The 22,903-nt window shown below is 37.7% G+C and overlaps 1 protein-coding gene across 1 annotated transcript; it reads left to right on the top strand.

Annotated features, from left to right (window-relative positions):
• Nucleotides 1-2,643: 2,643 nt before the first annotated feature.
• Nucleotides 2,644-18,373, top strand: LOC113226250 (PHD finger protein 12). Its single transcript, XM_026458812.1, has 15 exons — nucleotides 2,644-2,930; nucleotides 3,067-3,251; nucleotides 3,875-4,018; nucleotides 4,665-4,864; nucleotides 6,298-6,446; nucleotides 7,855-7,929; nucleotides 9,348-9,481; nucleotides 9,560-9,678; nucleotides 11,516-11,703; nucleotides 11,946-12,164; nucleotides 13,492-13,664; nucleotides 14,422-14,538; nucleotides 15,759-15,906; nucleotides 16,765-16,922; nucleotides 17,018-18,373. The coding sequence occupies exons 1-15, from the start codon at nucleotides 2,883-2,885 to the stop codon at nucleotides 17,220-17,222; spliced, it is 2,262 nt and encodes a 753-aa protein (XP_026314597.1). The 5' UTR covers nucleotides 2,644-2,882; the 3' UTR covers nucleotides 17,223-18,373.
• The last annotated feature ends 4,530 nt before the right edge of the window (nucleotides 18,374-22,903 follow it).

A 22,903-nucleotide genomic window follows, 5' to 3' on the forward strand; every position in this document is an offset into this window, starting at 1 on the left:
AGGAGAATGTTGCCATAAAATGTGTTGTTATCCTACCATGCTTAACATCCGTTTTTTGAACTTTACTGTTATTTTTAAGTAATTTAATTTGTTACTTAATAAGACCCATATACGCATTTGAGATACTAAAGAATAGCATACGAACATAGTGACATTAAGCAGCGTCAATAACTTCGCTACATTACTGACGCTGAGAATGTGGCAACTGTCTTAGTGTTTTAGAAACTCCCATCTTAGCGAATGAATATTACAATCCGTAAAATATGAATACTGTGCTTATAAAATCATTGTTGACAAATGTTCACTAAATTTATTAAACGTTTTTTGCAGATTGCTCTTGTTTAATGTGTTAAACTGTGACTGAGCAACAAAATAAGTTTCCGTGTTTTGTTATAATTACAGCGCGGCCGGCAGCGGCGATGTCGTCAGTGCACCAAAAGAATGCTCTGCAAACGAATACTAAAACCGCCAAAGTAAATGTATCGTCATTTTCATATTAACAATCGGAACAGTCGGCGGCGCTCTGGGATCAATAAACATAACTAAAGGCACCACTGTATAACAATTGCAGTGCCACTCAGAGCTTTAAATCGCAAAGATCTGAGGGGTACTGCCACTGCGCTAGTCAACTTGAGACATAAATTGACAAGACCCATGTGCATATAATTTCAGCAGCACCCTTACCCTTCAAAATTGCAATGCAGTAATGCTAACATTACTGCTTGGCGGCAGAAATAGGTAAGGTGGCAGTACTTCCCTGGACAAAGTCTTACACAAGGAGCTCTACTGCTATTAAAATTAAAGACTCTCAGGGTCGTATTCCAAGACTCTACTCAATGCTCAAGTCAGGACTTGAATATTGCAGTGAGCACTGAAAATCATACTCAAGTCCTTGCCATTAGGGTCGTATTTCCAATGCTTGAAATCATACTCAAGTCTGCTCAAATCCTGACTTGAGCATTGAGTACATTTCAGGAATACGACCGTCAGGGTCGTATTCTAGAACTCTACTTAATGCTCAAGTCAGGATTGCACTGGAAACACAAGCACTGGAAATACGACCCTAATGGCAAGGACTCGAGTATGATTTTCAGTGCTCACTGCAATACTCAATGCTCAAGTCAATACTCAATACTCAAAAGCTGATGTGATTTGCAAATTCGTGCTAGTCACTGTTTTATTTGATTTTATGTTACGTGTACTATATGATAGTGCGTGTTTATTTGTAAAGTATTTGTTAATATAATGTTTCTAGAATATGCGTTTTACTTATATAGCTCATACAAATAGAAGTAAAAACAAAATATCGTTATAACGTGTTGTAAATTGCTTATTTGGAACCTTAGTCTTCATAATAAAACTACTGTCTTCATAATAAAAACAAATCCTATTCTGTGGATTTTAACATTTAAAAATATATAATAAATACCGTCGCTAGAAAGGCGAAATTACCTTAGAGGATGGAAAAAAAATAAAGGGAAGTTACTAACATCCAAACTGCCAAAATGTATATGTATAGTACTTTTGTCTTTTCAGTGACGATACATGTATAGATAAAGAATTTTATTATTATTATGTGCCAAAAATATAATCATTTAATGTAATCAATGAAAAAAGATCTACTCCCGCTTGAATTTCCTAAATACGTACAACTTGATTGTATGTAAATGACATGTTTGTCACTAAATGTGGTCCTTACTTTTGCGGCTAGAGTCCTTAAGTAGACAATTACAAGGAGACTTTGAATATGTTTTGAACTTTCAGTATATTTTTTTAATAATGTTCTCCTATATACTAAATCTATGGTTCTAACTCAATTGACAATCAAGGATTTCGCGAACGTCAAATTTATTACTCAGAATTTGACTTAAACTGTGGAAACTAGAATTCGACCTGTGATTATCGAATTTTGATGGCACACTTTACTGGAAACAGAATTTACAACAACAGACAACCTAAATATTTACAAACTATTACAGAACCAAATTGTTTTAATAAGTTTACATAGGACATAAAGAGGGAGTGGACTAGCGTCGAAATTAATAAACTTGTACAATACCTACACGGCATGATTTTGATGTTGGTTGGCGCTCCCATTCGAAGTGAATATGCAATCGTTGCGAAACGTTTACTAATATATTTTAATTGTAGTCACTAGGAAAGTGAACGTGCATAAGCACATGGGTGAAATCTAAAATATGTTTTGGGTTTCGTAACATTAACAATTATTTTTTAGCATGGCATGCTAGTACGTAGTTACATTGAAATTAAATAATTATTCCCAATGGTGGATTCATCGTTTAAAATAGCGACACTAGATTTTGACAGTTTATTATTAGTGTTACTAGACTAATAAAAAATACGTGGCTAACATCTTTGGCTTTAAAATGAAATAAAAAAATACTTTCAGCAATCATGCATAGTCATAGCATTATTATTATTATTATTACTAACGTTGATATTCTTCATTAACTAACAGGCTATGCAGTTTTCTCTGAGTGAGGGACTAATAACTTAATAAAATAAGGAAATAAATCGTATATTTGGAAACCGGAAAACTTATTATTTTCGTAAATAGCGGCTCTAGTCTAATGTCAAGTTGCACGCTTGGCGGCCATCTTTCTTCTAATCCGAATTCGGCCTTAAAATTAATTTTGTCTGTGTTTTGTTCAGCAAATGTACCCCGTTTAAGTTCAGATTTGTACCTCAAACGAAAGCTTTTATCTTACAGAAAGTATTTATACTGCATAATGTTGCCGTGAAATTGTCTCGAAGCCGTATGACGAACAAATTGTAATTCTTGTTGGTACTTCACTTTAAGTGGCATGATAAACAGATATTCTCTATAAAAAGAATATTAAAAGGTGTATAAACCGTCGAAAATGTCTAATGTTGGATATGATCTAGATACTTCGGGTGGTTTGATGCCAGTAAGTTGGTTTTTAATAAGGTTTTATATTCCTTGAATTTTGTATTTGATTTCATGGCGCCATTTTATTGTGCGGCTTGATTTACAAACTTACCTTGCCATGTATGCTGCTGGTAACTCGACGATGATTGTTGTAGCTTATTCGGGCGTTAATAAAGCCGCCGGACGAGGAACCGAATGTTCAGAAAAGCAAGAAACCTCAGCATCCTTATTATAAAAGGCCTGGCAAAGGTCATAATCATGATTCGTGTGATGCATGCGGCGAAGGCGGCGACCTCATCTGCTGCGACCGCTGCCCTGCCAGCTTTCACCTTGGTTGCTAGTGAGTTAAGAGAAGATTTTAAGAAACTACACTACTCTGTTTACTGTTCATTTTACATGTCTGCTAATTATCTATTTTGATGACAATATGCACATCATCAAAATAGCTAATTTTGTATTACATTTCTGAGAAATTGTTGTTGTCACATTTTCAGTTTTGTAGTAGAGAATAGTATATAGTATATATTTAGTAGTATATAGTAGATAATATTTACAATCTTCTAATTTCAGCGCATTATAGGATTGTACTTAATGTAATGGTTGTTTGTAATGGAAACTTAAAAAAGAATTGGTGAAAAATTTCTGTAGAAAAAAAGTCATACATAAGCGTTTTGAAATCTACAAGTAAGATCCATGTACAGCAGTGGGACAGAGCAGTAAATTGAGTGAGAACTTAGTAATAATATTAAAAATGTGCCAGACAACCAGACCAACTACCTGGTCAAACTAGGGAACTTCATGTACTGTAAGTCTCAGACCAATGAGATGAATTATTACCTTGAACACGTTCATCACCTCGGAAATTGGTTTTACTGGGAATCCAGTACCCACAGTACAAAATTTTGGGTCACCAAGGTTGTTGATAAGTGGGGTAATTGGCAATGTCAACATTGTATTTTTCAGCGACCCTCCCCTAGATGAAAATGACATCCCTGCAGGGCTGTGGCTGTGTAAAGAATGCCGCGGGGCAGATGCAGAGCGATCAACCAGCTCTCGAGGCAGTCGTTCTCATACACCTGATGATAAGGTTGATGAGAAGAAGACTAGGCAAGTGTCTCGCTTCTTGGCTGTGATGATTATTAGATACTGCAGTACTTAAATTTTGTATTTTTTCCTATAGTCTGTTTCAATCCATTTTAGACACAAAGTAAACAATACGGTATGATTAAAATTCTAAAATCAATCACTCAATAAATTGAATAAGTGACGCTTTCACTTTGGAAGATTGTGACTTGATGTCTCATCCCTTTTTCCAATAATATTCATTTGGATAACATCGTAAAATGGTATTTAAAAAATGGTAGTCTAAAAGTGAGGTTATATTTTAATTATGGGTGTATGAATAGTCTGTGGTTGCATAGTGTTGTACGGAAAATTTTAAATATGCTTTTATAGGTTATGCAACAAAAACCGCTAGTAAGACTCAATTAAATAAATCGATTAATTCAATTAACTAATTGATTGAAAATGGCCATCACTAAACCGTCTATGGTTGGGTCTGACTTGTTTGTTTACTTTTTCTTTAAAAAGGATTATACGTCTGTTGCTTGTCAAGTTTGGACTGTGATCACTTTGTTTAAAGATAATTATTGCAATTTAATCAATGAAATAGTTTTCATTTTGTTGAAAATTTAAAATTACACATATTACATTTAAAGGGGTGAATTTTATAATTTGTTTATGTTTCTAACAGATCTTTAAGAAACAAAAAGAAATCTAAAGATGATTCAAAAGAAGATGACGATTCTAAAGAGAAAGAAGAAGCTAAAAAAGAGGAAAAAGAGTTAACTCCAATGGAAGTGCTGGTGAAGGCTGCAAAGATCATGAATCCAAGGCAGTTTGAGCTGCCAAGAGAAATGAGAGTGCCTTGCTTGTTTCCTGGGACCGACAAAGGTAAAGTGACTATTCAAAGTTCCATGCTAAAATAATGAAACATTGCTTTTGTTGAAAGTATAATAGGGCTGTTATTAGACTGATTGCATTTGTATAGTTAACATGTACAATGTCCTGCCACAGAAGCTTCAACTGATACATGGTCAGCTGCAGTTGTGTGGTGTTGATGTAGAATTTCTGTTAGTCAGTTTAATAATGATAATACAACATTTCAATGAGGTTTTTACTGTGTAGTAAAAAAAAATTCAGTCAGTATTGAAAATTAACCATAATGACTAAAATGTTGTATACATTAAAGCCAGGAAAAATAATATTTTATTTAAAAGAAGCAACGATTTTTACAACTATTTCGATTGGAATTTAAAAGAAATGGGCGCGCAAACGGCGCCTGTCAGAATAACTGCCTCCGTGGCCGAACGGTTACCACGCCGTACTGCCACGCAGAGGTCCCGGGTTCGATTCCCGGGCCGGGAGAAATATGCGTTACTGCGTTGTCAACAAAAAACGCGTAACGTCATTAGGTCGATGAACAAGTTGGTCAATGTGCACTTTGCTAATTTAAGAATTTCACTTTTTTTTTAATAATGCACACTCAACATAGCCCCTCCTAGGGAAAACCTTGTGTCGCGGTTGCCATAGACACATACATAGACAACCACAAATTACACCCAAACTCACGAGAGCAATCAATGTAGGCCATACAAATGTTTTTTCCTGGCCCCGGAAATGAACCTGGGACCTCTGCATGGCAGTCCAACCATTGTTGCTCCAAATTTAAAAAAAGTTACAAAATGCCAGGTTAACTGTAACCGTCGCGGCGGTATTATGAGTACAATACAAAAATATTAACATAAAATATTCATTTGAATAACATCAAATAGAAGTTTAAATTTAAACTATCAGATGGGTCCAGGCAGTCATTCTCACAAGGACTCAACTCCTAGAAACGAATGGATAGTACCAATGTTTCTGTCACATAATCAAAATTCAGTCGAAGTAGTCACCAGTTTCACCAGAATTTAGATAAAATGGGTTAATGCCATCTAGCGGATTCTTATATACAATACCAATACCATATAATATACAGATACCAAGTAACAATCGTGCGCCTGGTATTAAGCGTCACGCCTGTCTATAGCAGTTGCAGTGCCACTCAGAGCTTTAAATCTCAATTATCCGAAGGACACTGCCATTGCACCTGTGACTCTAAAACATAAGTTGACAGGTCTCATGTACCTGTAATTTCACCAGCACCCTACCCTTCAAAACCGGCAGAAATAGGTAAGGTGGCAGTACTTCTTATTATACAAGCATTCTTTCTAACAACTATTGTCGAATTGCCTATTAGTTACATAACTCAGAAGCGACCACAAGGTGCCCTTACTTTTGTATTGGTGTACATAATTTAAAACGTAATTGAGTGTGACCCGCAGAAGGCAGCAAGAACGGCAACGCCTCGTTGGTAACGGTGGACTCGTCCGGCTGCGTGCCCCTCCCGGCCAAGGCGTGCTACGCTTGCGGCGGCACTTGCAAGTACGCACCGCTGCTGCAGTGCGACTACTGCCCGCTGCTCTTCCACCAGGTACTTATCACTCACTATGGAGTTTTAATTAGACACAATAAAGTGATGTTTAGTGGGTCGCTTGTTTTTGTGATGAAAATAAAAGTGTGCAGATGAAATGAAAATTACCCCATTTAAAAAAATAAATAAATCTGAAATTGTACATAATATTGCGTTATGTATTAGTTCAAACTATAGGAATCTGGATGAAAAAGGGCATGTCACAAAATTGGGGTTTATACAGACTGTATATTGGAAAGTGAGACATATTCATACTGCCATAGTAAATCATGTTACAACTTAACATACACTAAAATAAACTTAGGATATGGGATAGAACAAAAAATAAATCAACAACTGTGTTTTGAAGTGTACATAGGAATAAACCGTTTCCTTTTACGCTTGATTTCGAATGCAATGGGAATACTACCAAGCGAGCGCCGAGTGAGACAGCAACAATAACAATGATTTCACATTTACGTTTTAGCTTATGTTAATTATTTTTTACTTGAACTATCATCGAAATGTTTTACGTACTAAAAAAGATAAATTTATGATTTAGTAACTAGTTATCATTTAATAAGAATTGAGGTTTTTAGCGTAGTAGTTTGTAATAGTATTTACTCTTACGTGGTATGGAGCAAATGTTCAAAATGTCCACCGTTTTCCACAATGCATAGTCTAGCACGGCGTAGTAAATTTTGTTTTAAATTGTACAACACAAACACATTTTGTCTCAAAGTATAAAATGCTAAGATAATCCTCTCACGGCACTTCGACACTGTTCAACTCCTCCGCGTAAACTCCGTTTTGGGAACATTTCAATAGCTTGTCTCACACTATCACCACTTATTGCGTAAAGTCGCATCATCTCGGTCAATTCGACGTTAGAATAAATATCCATTTTGCGGCGATCGGGCGAGCGGAAGTACAAATAATTTACGTGTCTTCGTTAGGTCAAAGTCGCGCGTGCACTGCCTAAATTTGCAAACAGCAATTTCGCGTATGCACCCGCGCCGCCACACTCGACCTGTGCTTTATTTTTCGCCGCCGTGCCGCCACCCGCCGCTGCGTCGGAGCAATAATAGTGAGATGCATAGATTTCGATAAGTAATGTTGTTCTCAAGTAGCAGTCGATAAAAAAAAATTAAAATATTTTTTGTAAAGTTTAAGTTCATAAGTTTATTATTTCTTTGGGTTCAGAATCAGGAATATAACGCACTCTATAAGTAAGTCCCACTTTCAAATATACAGCCTGTATAAAACATTGGCAATGCTACTTGTTGGGCTTCTGAGGTCGTTGGTAGGTAAAGGAGATAATCATCTTCAACAAAGTAATAAATGTGTGATATGCGTCACGGCATGACACTAAAGTATCCATAATTTTTGAAGCATTGAGACATTTTTTAAACGTCCAATTGGTTATCAGGATTGCTTGGATCCGCCCTTAACGGCTTTGCCCACCGGACGATGGATGTGCCCCAACCATGTGGAGCAATATATTGTAAGTATGAATGAGTTAATCAGTTTAATCAACTTGACAATTTCAAGTGTAAATTATTTAGTTTTGAAATAAAGATATATTGAATTTGAACATACAAGATAACAAGAGGAATTAGCAGTTAATTGTAGAAGTCTGTTAATAAAGACGTAATAGAAAAAATATGAATTATGAATAGGTTGATTAGGCCAGATTTGATTGATGGTTTATTTTTAAATAAAATAATCTCCCAGTGGTCAATACATATTATAACTATTTTTGTTTTTATTGAATTGTTATTCAATTATTTTTTGTTAATTTACTCCACGAGGAAATGAAACTATTTTTCCGGAATTGAATCGCGTATATTTGTTTTTTTCAAATAAACCAACGTTTCGGGCCCTTTACAGGTTTGACATTATCAACCGTGACAATGAGACCTGTAAATGGCCCGAGACATTGGTTTGTTCGAAAAAACAAATATACGGGATTTAAAGCCGGAAAAATGGTTTCATTTCCCATGTGTAACAATCGCGAAAACCTAGGGACTCGATTTCACTCCACTAGTTTGTTTTAATTATTAATACAAAGATCGAACACTTAGAAAAAATTCCCTCGATCTGACCGCGTTCGAACCGACGTCTTTTAGCAAACCGTGACAGACGTTATGCCAACTAAGTCACGGGAACGAACCAGCGGACCTCTCGAATTTTTCTATGTGCTTGTTGTCGGATTTTTGTATTTGGTTTTCAACGACTGGAGGGGCCCAGGACTTACCTCGTGAAGGCACGTTCACACACACAGCAATTGAGTGTAACTAATGTCCAAGGTTTTCTTATATATGTTTACACTTTCTTTATTGAGTAGATAAGTTTAAGCGGATTTTAATATTGTTTAATGAGCTTGTATAATTAATTTTGTTTAACAATCGTGACTCTGTGCACTTCAAGTTTTTGGACTCGGACGACAGTTTTTTAGGTAGCGGGGAGCGGGTGAGAGGGAGGATATTGTTGCCAGAATATCATGTTACATGCGCTCGAGTTGCATTTTGTGTGCGATGAGAAAAATACTTAAGATAAATGTTATTAATTAATAAATGTACCAAATAAATATAAAGGAAACTGAAAATGATACATAACGGCGCAGCCAACGACTTTATAACCGTAGCGCCATCTGTGAGAAATCTATGAAAGTATTCCGTCACCCAGTTAGATACCTTTACAGCTAGCAGCTCTGGCTAGGGAGGTCGCTATTAACTTTTAATTAAATTTTTATTGAATTGGTATTAAATTATTTTTTGTGAAATTACTCCACTAGTTTGTTTATATTTTGTTTTTCTTTTTTTCACTATGTGCTGAAGTCGGCACAGAGAAAAGTAGTGGCATCTTTGTGTGCGCTGCTATTGAAGCAGTGTGGATGAACGGGTCGAGAACTAATTCCAGGACTGGAAGCTGGTGAACTCCATCTCGGCGACGGAGCGCGTGGCGCTGTGGGAGAAGTTCTCGGGGCCCGTGGACCAGCACGCCATCAAGGTGGACTTCATCCGGCGCGCCAGGAGGCACCGGCCGCCCTTCCGGTGGGTATGGGCGCTGGGGCGGGGAGCGCCGTCGCGTGACGCGCTGATGAGCTGATGAGAGTCGTGCTGTTGCCGCAGCGTGAAGGTGCCGGTGGGCGTGCGCGGGCGCGTGCTGGTGCCGGCCATGGTGCGCCACCACTACGCGCGGCCGCCGCCGCTGCTGCCCAGCCGCCGGGAGCACGTGCGCTGCACCGCAGGTCAGTCTCTCTCTCTCTCTCTCTCTCTCGTCGCTCTAGTAATACGACTTTGCCACCACTTAACTGTGGTGATTCTGCGTTAGAATTAGTGGTGAACACAATAGATCCGTACTAGTCGCAGTTTCAAAGCCTGCACAGAACAGGAATATTAAAAAATAATATAATAAGAAAACCCTTAAATAATAATAATGCACTGTCGGACGGTCATTGAAAGATTTTTAACAACTTATGTCAAAATTTAATATAATATCGAAAATTAAATTTTAAATATTTATTTTATTATTTTTTTAGTTATAATAATAATAACGCACACCCTCAACATAGCCCCGCACTAGGGAAGCCCTGTGTTCACGGGTGCCATGTAGACACACATAGACAACCACAAATTACACCCAAACTCACGAGAGAAATAAATGTAGGCCATACAGATATTTCTCCCGGCCCGGGAGTCGAACCTGGGTCCGGCAGTCCGGCATGATAACCGTTCGGCCATGGAGGCAGTTAAAATAATAAGAAAACGGATTTGACACAGGCCGACTGTGCCGAAACAAACATTTTTAGGTCATGGAAGCAGGGCTTGGAATATGGATAATTTAGAATAGAATAGACATTTATTGCAACAGACACATTTCGGAATCAAGTACCACTAAACTTACTACCGATATTTACGTGCTACCGGTTTTTTTAACGCACACACTCACTCGCCCCTCACTAGGGAAACCCTGAGTCGCGGGTACCATAGACACACATAGACGACCACAAATTACACTCAACTTCATGAGATAAATAAATGTAGACCATACGAATATTTCTCCCGGCTCGGGAATCGGACCTCTTCAACGGGACCTCTCCGTGACAGACCAACAGCATGGTAACCGTTCCGCCACGGAGACAATTATAAAATATACTTGTATTTTCAGGAACCGGTACCATTAACTTTACGGTACCGGTACTTCAGATATTTCCGGTATGAATTATGCCTGTAGTTTCAAGAAATTGTTTCATTAATTGTTTCATACTATATGGTATTAGACAGGTTTTTGTAACTACTGTATACCACTACTAATTAATAATATAAAGGTATCTTTTTGTTGTTTCTGTTTTTTATTCTATTATTTAAATTGGAGAGTATGTCGATGTGGCGTACGAGATCCCCGACATGCGGGGTGAGACCTGACAGCTTCTAATTTCACTGAAAAATTATATTGCGATATTTGTTGCATCATTTTATTGCCTGAATCTATGTACTGCAACAATTTTTCTGTAATAATTTTCTTTTCTTTTTTTAATTATTTTTTCAAATTAACAAAAGATCTTCTGATTGAACCTTTTAAGACAGCACTATTTTTATTTTATCCCAAAATCTAGCAACCCACTTTTGGTAGCAGCAACATTGAAATAAATAATTTGAAATCATGGCAACATTATACGGCAGTTCTACTTGCAGGCGTAACTTTTGGTTTTGTGAATAATTCTGCGGTAAAATATAGTGGTTTCAGAAGGATTGTATTTTCTACAATGACCAGTGTCTTAAACTCTTCACTACCCACTAAATATCAATTTATTATATCTAATGAAAAATGTGACTAAATTTAATACGGTAAAAGCGTCGTATTATGAATGACACATATTCTAGATCAGATCTACTCGGGTGGAGGTGCATAGAAACGCAAAATAGATGGAGTTGAAAGCAGCATGTGACAATGAGGCTCTACAGTTTTGTTATTTGCCATATTATATATTCTGCCATATTGTTCATGTACAGTGTTTTAGTATAATTTTTGTAAATGTGCTTGTGAATAAATTACGTAATGCAACGACATTCCTTGGCATTTAGTCCTGAAGAACCTGGGCCTGGAGGAGACGGAACCCTCGCCGGGTGAGCCCAAGCATTCCATCTGCATGAACCTGCAGTGTCCGCAGTACGCGGGCGGCGTTTGCGGGCGCGCCGACCCCTCGCGGGGGCTCCGGGGCGCCAGCCAGCAGGACGCCAACGACGACCTGAAGGCCATCGCCGAGGCCAAGGTACCTTTCGGGCATCAGATTCTTGCAATTTCTATTCCAGCTTCACTATCGATGCACATTTTGTCATCTGAACCGATTTTTGCAATTTAATTTGAACGGTACATTCAATTTAGTAGATTCAATTTAGATCAAAATTCCAGAGAAACGTTGCGTGAGAATCTTTGACGGTTTTTGAAACGTGTACAATCAAGCGCTGTCCCGCGCGAGCGGCAGTGCAGCAGCGCCCGAACCCGTTGTCGCAGGACGGGCTGTCGGAGGCCAGCGACCAGTCGGAGCCGGAGGCGGGCGCCAAGCGGCGCGGCTCGCGCAGCCCCAAGAGCCCCAAGAGCCCCAAGCGCCCGGCGCGCCTGGAGCTGCGCGCCGACAAGGGCGCCGAGCAGCTGCTGGCCGCCGTCGACGAGCAGCTGGAGAAGCTGGACGAGCGCCTCGTCAAGCTGCTGGCCTGGCAGCAGCTGCAGCGGGTCGGCCACTTTTATGCGTATTATATGCTGTCTCTCTCGGGCTCGGGATGTCGGATCTGTTTCTTGGAAAAACAAGGGACGGGGGCCTGCTAGGAGCTTGTATTGCTTGAGTTCGTATTGTGACCTGTAGTCTGTTCCTAATCCGTTGTACCAGAAAAGTAAACAAACAAATCATTGACCCGACCATAGACAGTTTAGTGATGGCCAACTGTACTGCCAATTACAAAACGATTAATTAATTGAATGAATAGATTTGTTTAATTGAATCAGTTAAAATAACTGGGTTTTATATAATAAAATGAGATATACGATTGATTCAACACTGAGTGATAATACATGAGATCAGAAACTTTTTCTTAGATAACCTATAAAAGCAAATAGAAAATTTCCGAAATCTAATTTTAAATCCTTCAAATCCGACCTTTACTACGATGTGATAAAATTTATTTTCAATTCACTAATCGATTGCAAAAACTTTAATTGAATAAACCCAATGAGTTATTTCCGTACAGCCCTCTGCAACATAGACTATTTATTCATAAATCCACATTTGATAAATAACTTCGCTTTTGAACTACGCTTTTCAATTACATTTTTCAAATAAGATTTTAATATGTTATTCAAATGAATATTGCTGGAAAAAATTGTGAGACATTAAGTCTATATCTTCAAAATATACGCGAAATTGTTATTTATTCCATTTTAACCAAACCGGTTTGTTTACTTTTTTGGTATAATAGATTGGAACAGACTTTACACAAAATAATAATAATAATAATAATAATAATAATTCATTTATTTGTAGAAAACACAGGTTAAATAATTGTAGTTGTGACATAATCAAAATAGTTTCACTGTGTCCGACCAAAACATTTGGTATACAAATATTTGAAAATATATTCGGTATACAAAAACCAGAATATAAACATAATTATTATATTATCGAGTTATTGATTGCCAATCTAAAATTAAGGAGATAAAAAAAAGAAAAAGGAAATCATTTAAAGTATTACATAATTATGTTTATAATGTCGTTAATATTCAAGGATGTCAGATTAGTTATTAAAGTCTAAAGTAGTAACTATAATTGCAGTAAATTAAATTATACAACAAAAACAACTAAATTAATAAAACATAGTATATCCGCAACGTAGGCTTCGTCAGGTGAAAATAGAAAATAAAAAATAAAAAATTAAGTTATAATGTCATTTATGAACTCTTTGATGTCGTAGTAACATTTGTCCACTAATAAATCGAACGGTGATTGCACGGCAAGCTTTCAATCTGGTCGATGTCAGTCTGTCATATGTTGTATTGTTACGCGCAGGTACTAGTAGGCGAGCAATGTTACGGGCCGTGGCGCAAGACTCCTCTATCGGCACAGGCGGAAGAGCTAGTTTCGCGCAGCATCTCGCGCGCCAAACTCGCCAAATACGGTTTCAAGCACGTCGCGTTACCTTCGGAGCTGCTGTCCAGGAACGAGAGGGAAAGAATCTCGCGGTATGGAAGCTTTTTTTCTAGAAGGCCGCGAAACTTGAATTATTGTCATTATAGGTCCTGGAGTCATTGCTGTGTAAGTTAAAAAAATGACCAGACACATCAGTGATGTCATTCATGAGCTGTCTCTCTCAGACATGGCGTCTTGTACTCACATTTCTGCTTGAATAGATATGGTATCAGCTCGAATTTAAATTTTTTCCGTACTAATATGGTTCATATTGCTTAGGTCGAGCGGCTAGGACACTGGCTTTGTTTCAGGATTTATTTTTTTATAAACGAAATTAAAGCTCTATTAAAGTTCTATTTAGTTCAGTTTATATTTAAAAAAATCATTGGTATATGTATAAAACGTATTGAATACAGCGGTTTGCTTGTAAAATTTCGAAGTAGGTTTCTGTTGTTTTTCTAGTGTGAAAATTTTTAGAAATCGTAGTTTTCACACCATATAGTAATCAGTGTATATCCTCAATGTTACTATAAATTCTTTCCAAAGTGATTGCTAGAACTCTTTCACTGTTATGCAGAATCAACCAAAGCCATTTGAGGTTGTATACACTTTTAAAAGAAATAAGTCTTATTCAAAAACTTTTATTTCTTTTTTAATTCCCATCATCGATCTGGTTAAAGCACGATCTTGACCTCGAAAAAGAAAGGACGGATTTTTTAAAAGAAATAAGTCGTTACATTTTTTGTTCGTTTGTTTATGTATTTATGTGTCGGAACCCACAGTAGTTGATTGTAAGGCGTCATGTTGCAGCGCGGTGTGGGGCCTGGCGGAGGTGGGCCAGTCCCCCCTGCCCCCCGCGTCGCCGGGCCATTCGCTCAGCGACGCTGTGGTGAGGGCCACGCTCTGCCCCGTCATTCGGCCTGCCAGGTGCGACCGTGGTTCTCCTTATCTAATCCTTTATTACCACCTGTTGCCAAGCTACGACAGTACAGGGCCAAGAACGTGTCAAATTTGACATTTTATAACGGTGCCGCTTACGGTAAGAACAGTCCAGAATGCCAATCTTCACGTGCTCTTGACTGTACGTGTTTGTTTAAAAAAAATCCCATTTACTCTGGCCTTAAATAGCCCCAAATTGAACCTTCAGGAAACCACTTTTTTCTATAATATCAATTGACGTAAGTAGTGTGCCTGATGTTAAGCTATACGCCTGTCCATAACAGTTGCAGTGCCACTCTGAGCTTTAAATAGCGAAGATCTTAGGGGCACTTCCACTGCACCCGTCACCCTGCGACATAAGTTGACAAATCTCATATGTAAAGTGGCAGTACCACCCTGGACGAACTCTTTCATAAAGAGCTCTACTGTTACTAAGCAGATGTCTGTGATGTTTTCCTTTACGTCGCCATACGTATTATATACTTAATTATTATACATATACATTGCAATACCAAATAAAAAAATGAAATATCACTTTATATTATTAATGAAAAGTTCCATGTCTGTAGTCCGTTCCAATCCATTTTCAACAAAAAGTAAACAAAAGTATTTGGTTAAAATTCTAAAGCAATCACTCAATAAATCGAATACGTAACACTTTCACGTATATTTCGAAGATTTCGACTCGACTTGATATCTATCACTTTTACCAACAATATTTATTTGAATAGCATCGTAAAATTGTGATTGAAAAAGGATAGTCCAAAAGTGAGGTTATTTTTCATCTATGACTTGTTTATGGTTGCATAGTGCTGTACGAAAAAAAACATTCGGTTCATTCAATCAAAGTTTTTGTAATCGATTAGTAAATCGAATATTTCAATCGCAATCGTACGAGTATTCAAGTTTAAGGATTTGAAGGAGGACTTAAAATTAAGATTTTGGAAATTTGAAATATGCTTACGTAGGTTATGTAGGGATAACCGCTAGTATGACTCAATTGAACAAATCGATTCATTAAATTAATTAATCGGTTTATATTTGGCTTTACAATTGGCCACCACTAAACAGTCTATGGTCGGGTCAGTGACTTGTTTGTTTACATTTTGTTGAAAATGGATTGAAATGAAGAATAGATGACCAATAACTTGGTCGACAGTTGTGAGATCCCCTCAAAGTCAAAAGCCTAAGTTCTGTTTGGCCTGCAGGAACGGCCTGGGCGACGGCCTTGGTCGGCCTGTGCCCATGCGGCTGTCACGCCTATCTGTGGGTTCGGACAGCGGCTGCGACGTGGTGTTGGACGCCAACAGCTGTCGCTGCGTCTCCCGTCGCCACGCCACCATCTTTTACGACGAAGTGAGTCTCCTTGTTTTCAGTTCACATTACATTTTACAAACATACCATCCATATAGTATTGCCATGATGTTGTCGTGAGTATTATGGTATCATTTCGAAACATTTTTGTCATTTTTTAAATGTAAAATATGTTTTTTGTTTAATTAGCTCGGTCGTTTAGTGTCAAACGGACACGGTTTTGTGAGCTTCGGAGAAAGAAATAATAAAATATTTTATTTATTGGTTTTAGTATGAGTATGTTATAAATGTTGGCGGTTAAATTAATTGGGGGACTTAATTCTGTTGAGTCTTGAACAAGAGTACACAATGCATTAAGAAATTGAATCAAGTAAAACAACGCTTTGTGCTAAACACAGAGGCATTATGTTTGCAAAAATTGCAAATCAAGTAGAATATAAATTCTAAAAAGGAATGCCGTTGAGGGCGATAAAAATTTAAAGATGGCGGATTGAAAATGGTGGTCGAAAAAATTACTGAGGTTTGTTTGAATGGGCGTTTCTCAGTGAAGAAATTAAAAGTTTGCGCCATAAAAACATTCGTTTACGTTCATAATAAGTAATTAAACAAGTAACAAAAGCTCATTGGCATGCCTGTGGGGTTTTTTAGAGTTCTTTTCCCCTATTTTTTAAAATATGATCGCCATATAACTGCCTCCGTGTCGGACTGCCACGCAGAGGTCCCAGGCTCCATTCCCGGGCCGGGAGAAATATTTGTATGGTCTACATTTATTTCTCTCGTGAGTTTGGATGTAGGTTGTGGTTGTCTATGTGTGTGTCCATAGCACCCGCGACACAGGGTGTCCCTAGTATAAATGACTAGCGACGAGAGTAAGGCGAAAAGCTGAGTCGTGGCCCCCAGGTGAGCCGCCAGTTCGAGCTGATCAACTACAGCGAGTGGGGCTCGTGCGTGAACGGCGTGCTGTTCGCCTGCGACGTGGCCGCGCGCCCGCCGCCGCCCGACCTGCGCGAGGGCGCCGTGCGCGACATCGTGCGCCGGCGCATGCCGCGCCCGCTCAGGTCGGTGCCGCGTCGCCGCGGCGGTGCTATCAGGAAAGACGTCGTCCTACTGTGTCGGCAATATAACCGAAAATATAAACTGACCCTTCTAACAGATTGAACGGCGACCTCACCTCTCCGACGCCGCAGGAGAAGCGGTGCGCCTGCCCCGACTCGCCTCCGCGCACCGCAGCGTGGGAGGGCTCGGCCCTGGTCCCTCACGGAGCCCTCCTCCAGTTTGGCTGCAGAATGTACGTCTTCAGCATCACCGACTCTCGCGCATTCCCGTATGAGATGCCTATAGAAGACCCGGCTATCTAGTGTTTACCCAAAGAAGAGGCGAAGGAAGAAGAGATTTCGTTGAGTGATTTTGTGTTGGATGACCCAGTGTTATATGAATTGAAAGATGTGCTGCCTTCGTTCTTTGAAAATGATTTGAACAGTATGTTGTAACGCTGAAACCTTAATCGTCCCACCGGTAGGCACCGGTGTCTTAAGAAGGACTTCAGTGAATTATATGCATTTTAGGTTACTTTTAAGCAATAGTATCGAAGGAAAGGGACCAGATTCTCGAAATTGTTCTAACCGTATGTAAATACCGCCCTTATCGAATGCTTAAATAATTTTCCATTGTGTCAATGTCGGACCATCTGGGACACACAGATCTAAATTATTTTGGGTCATAATTGATTTTAATATCTCTATGTATGATGACTGAAGTGCTTGAAAACTCCGAGAGGAGGTTGTTGATAATTTTTATTATTAAATCTTATTAGGACATTATATGTGCAGTTCTTCAGCTATGGATTTCCTATGACCACCACCAATAACAACGTAGAGCTAAAACCAACAGATTGAAAGAACTAGAATAGTCTTAGTTACTATTGGTTTTACTCTCTCTGACTGGGGCATATGTTGTGGAAAACTGGTAAGGAAGTCTTATCGGCATCATGGTAGAATTTAGAGTCGATTCATTTGGCTTGAGGCTTTACATGTGCTTATCCAAGGTATATATCCAGTCAGAATTCAGAGTCTATTCCTTCCTAGCCAATGCCTGTCTAATCTATCGCTGTAGGCGTTAATCAGGGCTGCCGAGTGTTCAAGATAATTGTTGCCATAGGCTTGTAGATGATTCTAGAAGTAACATACTTTTTTAGTGTGTTATAATATGTGACTGAGTTCATAATCCTATATAAATGAAATATGAAGTTAATAAATAGAATGCTTTGTTATTCCTAGTTCATTCCATCTAAATTTTGTACATAATTCACAAGTAACAAATGTTCACTAATCTTTTAAACTAGTTGTGTTTATAACTCGATGGGTAATTTTTGACGAGCTCTACACACCGAACGCTGCGTGGATATCATACTATAATCTGTTCCAATCAATTTTAACAAAAAGTAAACAAACCTGTTTGGTTAAAATTCTAAAGCAATCACTCAATAAATCGAATAATTACTTATTCACTTTCACGTATATTTCAAAGATTTCGACTTGATATATCATCACTTTTTCCAATAATATTCATTTGAATAGCATCGTAAAATCGTATTTGAAAAATGGTAGTCTAAAAGTGAGGTTATTATTCATCTATACTTCTATGACTTGCCTATGGTTGTATAGTGCTGTTCGAAAACAAACATTCGGTTCAATCAATTAAAGATTAGTAATCGATTATTAAATCGAACATTTCAATCGCAATCGAACGAGTATCTAAGTGTAAGGATTTGAAGGAGGATTTAAATTGAAATTTTAAATATGCTTATATAGGTTATGTAAGGAAAACCGCTAGTATGACTCAATTGAACAAATCGATTCATTCAATTAATCGACTTGTAGTTTTCGTTACAATTGGCCATCACTAAACCGTTTATGGTCGGGTCAGTGACTTGTTTACTTTTTGTTCAAAATGGATTGAAACAAAGTATAGGTAGAAATTGTTGATATTGCTATCAATTTTATAGGAATACCGCATCACATTTCCATGTGTAGAGTTTGTCTTCATGTATTACATGTAAAAAGAAGTCATCTGGGCTTAATTGTTAAGGTCAAATGTTGTGTTTGAAGCTAGACAAATCATTGTAAATAGTGGTAATAGATACGTGTTGTATAAGGTATTATCAATCGTCATTTATTGGTGTACTTATACAGTACAGCGTTAAGAACTTGCTCCTCTAGAAGCAGAAAGACTGTATATATGCACTGCTGACCGTGCCGCATTCGAGACGTAGAATTTTTTGTATAAATTGCATCTTTTCGTCAACATTGATGCCAATTTTGTTTGCTTCCCTTTTCCTTCACATTATAAATTCAGTATATAATTGTCATCACTGCAGACATTTGATTGGTCATTTTATTTTACGTGATATTAAAGCTATCTCATTGGTCATACACATTACGAATTATGATTAAAAGCCAAGTTATTGGCAAGTCGAATTTAGCTAATAAGCATTTCGGTTCGTCATATTAAAAGCATGTGATTAGTCCATATTTAAAGAGGACAGTGTGAGTGTGAAAGTGAGTAGCTACAAAAAGGTCAATAAGCTGGGTATGGATGGACCGTTGAGGAGGCTACACTGATAAGAGCCCGACAGTTAAATATGATGATGTCCACAAATAAGAGTCAAGCTTTTAGTATCACGTTAATAAAACGAGATTGTTTAGGTTAAATTTTGTACTGTTTTCTAATGAACAGTTTAGTACTGTTTGTGTTACACTGTCCTATTAATTATTTTCACATTTCATTGAAGTAAGTAACCGTACTAGAGATAGTTTACTTTTTGTTAATCATGTAGCAGAATCAACGTCTTTTGTTATTAAAAATAAGTAGATAATTTTATTAAAGTGTTCTATTTTTATTGTAAGAATTTGATTAGATAATGTTTTTGCTTGAAACTGATTGATGGGTAAATAGCACCACAACAGGGAATATACGACGACGCATTTTGTGTTATCGTAAATTTGAAATATTTATAGTTAATTAAAATTATCGACGTATTAGTCAATAATTTGTATTTAAACATCTTTCTTAAGTTTGTACTCACAATGAATTTAAGAAATAATAATATTAAATGCAATTATTATTAGTATTATTACATATTGTAATAAATGTTAGATGTATAAATATATGATTTATTGTGTAATAATCAACAAAAAAATCAGATGGACAAAAAAATTTTGCCGCGGTCGAATAAAGCATAATTCAGTTGCGTATTTTTTTTTTAGAGACAGCTTAAATATCTTGATGTCAATTGTATAATCAACGTTAGAATCGCTCCAATTTTTTATGATACAATACAAAACTGAATTTAACTTTATTATAATAGAAACTGGCCATAATCCGTAAAACTGAGCACTTGGCTGTAAGTCCTTCCTTTTATTAAATTTAAATTTATTTCACACTTTTCAAAGGCTCCGTTGCGGTTCCCCGTGATGTCGTTTCCACCCGATTCTGAGGGGAAACGGGACAAGTGTAACCGTTACAGATGCTTTTTAAATGCATTTGAATATAATAATATTGACCATTTCGGTAGATAATTTATTTAGAAATATTACAAATGAAAGACGGGTTATGTTTTTTTAAGTAGTCCCTCTGTACACCTGTGTTGTAATACTTTTTATCACAATCAAAGCTCAATTTACATTGCCGGGAAACGAAATGGAAGCGAAGGTTTGTAACGAAATTGTACATAGAATAATGAATTTTAATTGAACTGTGTAACGTATCTAGTTTAGACACGGCACGGTAGCTGCATTTTTTGGGTCGCATACGTTCAGTTTCACTTTAGTAAATTGAGCTTAAAATTAATGTCTGAAGTTTTTAAAATTGCGCTAGCCAATTTCACGAGGTACAGTCGTCCGAAATTTTAGGTCGAATGCAATATGTAAAGATAGAGGTATATACGCCGAGGTGGACCTACCGCACTGGCCATGAAAAGGCTGATGCGAGTAGGAGTGAATGGGGTAGATCAGAGGCGTAGCGGGTATCTCAACAGGCGTGACAACATCTTGTGTCAAAAACCCGCTCCTTTCTACATAAGTTTTGATTATAGTGACCCATTTAGGTTATACGAGAAGGGCACTATATGTGCAAGCCCAGGAATCTTCAAAGTTCAAGTCCTGACCCTGGATCAGTCAGTGTACAAGGTTGTCACTGACTTCATCCTGTTCTCAAGACACTAGTGCCTCGGGTCTCAAAGGGCAACGGAGCGCGCCATGCCATTGTCCTCGTTGACCGTATACCCAATGTGAAGAAACGACAGCGCACTAAACTCGCAGACGTCGGTATGCGGATCGTGAGCCTAAATTGGAAAAAATGTGGCTAAGTGACAAAATAATTTTTTGAGATACCATAAAAAACTATAACCCAGGTTTAGAATGTTGAAATTCTTTAATGATATTTCAGCTATGCATAGTTAGTTTCTATATAATTTTATCTATTTTTAAAAGAGAATTTTGTGCTCTATTTTTTGCTATTTAAATTGGATATTTGACTATTTGTCACATAGCCGCGTTTGCTGGGCGGGACGACGACCGATAGACCAAGGCTGAGTAGGAGCGACGATGGACGATATCGTCGGCGTGGCCGGAAGACTGGATGAGACTAGCACGGGACCGATTGGGCTGGCGTACAAAAGAGGAGGCCTATACCCAGCAGTGGGTGTTAATGGGCTGAGATGATGTTGATGCTCTTTTAATATTAAGTTGTTTGTTGAGAGTGAATAAACATTTTTGTATTTGGTTTGTATTTGATTGTGACTGCAAAAGTAGCATGTGCTGCGCTTTTAAATATTGTATGAAAAACAACAGTGGCGCCACCGCCGCTGCAGTGCTACAGTGGCGTCACTGCACTGTTTCTACAAGCGTGTGAAAGCGCCTCCAAAAATTCAAAATGATTTAGGCAATCTTAATTGGTTTTCAAAAATCACTTTTTGAGTCGACTGTACCGTAAAATATATAATGTAATTTACTCACTACGTTTGTTGTAATTGAGAAGCAATGCAAATTAATTTTAGCTTAATATGTTAGTTCATTTATCAACAACACGTGTAGCTTAATAAGTTTATATTGCAATGTTCATGTTTGTGAGAATAAATGTTATTTTTAAGATTCACATTGGTTCTTATTTTTACAATGATAAGTGCTATTTTCCAATAAGCGACTAGCTGCGGGCAGGTGGCTCCGCGCCACTCTGTTTTCCTTCATCGTCGCGGCAGCGTCAATGAGTAGGTATATAATGAGTTATTTGAATATATCAGAGTCGCGTCATTCGTCCGCGATTAGGCCTTATTCCAGCGTGACCATGGTCGAGTTTTTGAAATGACTTGCCAGAAAAATTTAATCGGTTCAAATCGCAAAAAATTTGATTTAGTCGGCCCGCCGTTCAAAAGTTATAAGGGTGTTTTACTGCTACACTGTAATAAGCTTATTCCAGCGGCACCATTTCTCAATCTCGAGAACCACAACACCTACCTTAGACCTGATTACACTAAAAAAAAGTCGTGAATTACTCGGTTCTAGTCGTAAAAAACTAGATTTAGTCGTTACGCCGTTTTGAAATTATTACGGTGTTTTACTGTCCACGCTGAAATAAGCTTATTCCGGCGGCACCATTTCTGAATCTCGAGAACGAAAGGCCTAGGTTAGATCTGATTGCACTCAAAACAAAAACAGGATTTTTTACTGCTGGATCACTAAAACCATGTGAACGCCCCTTTAATATATAAAAAATCAGTCAATGACGTTATTATTTTGTTGGGAAATATCTGAATTAAATGAAATACGCCATGGCCAATTACTCGAGAGGTCTGCGAATCTCCACACTACAGACCACAACTAACTCACACATATATCCATAATTCATCTTTAATATGAAATATAAGTAGTCAGTTTTCTTGTAATGTTATTCAAATATTGTGTCTGTCAGGATTTCTAATTAAACATACGTTTTTCACTATTAAGAAACTTCTATAGTTATTTAAAAAAATAATAATCAAACC

This window comes from Hyposmocoma kahamanoa, unplaced genomic scaffold (assembly GCF_003589595.1).
Source record: "Hyposmocoma kahamanoa isolate Upper Pololo Valley unplaced genomic scaffold, ASM358959v1 185, whole genome shotgun sequence".
In the NCBI taxonomy this organism is placed as follows: domain Eukaryota; kingdom Metazoa; phylum Arthropoda; class Insecta; order Lepidoptera; family Cosmopterigidae; genus Hyposmocoma; species Hyposmocoma kahamanoa.

What these genes read in the sequence shown, in the direction of transcription:
- LOC113226250 (XM_026458812.1), top strand. Translation starts at nt 2,883, where the DNA reads ATGTCTAATGTTGGATATGATCTAGATACTTCGGGTGGTTTGATGCCA. An exon ending in GCACGTGCGCTGCACCGCAG is followed by an intron (nt 9,679 to 11,515) that starts GTCAGTCTCTCT and finishes CTTGGCATTTAG; the next exon opens with TCCTGAAGAACCTGGGCCTG. An exon ending in CCTGGCAGCAGCTGCAGCGG is followed by an intron (nt 12,165 to 13,491) that starts GTCGGCCACTTT and finishes TGTTACGCGCAG; the next exon opens with GTACTAGTAGGCGAGCAATG.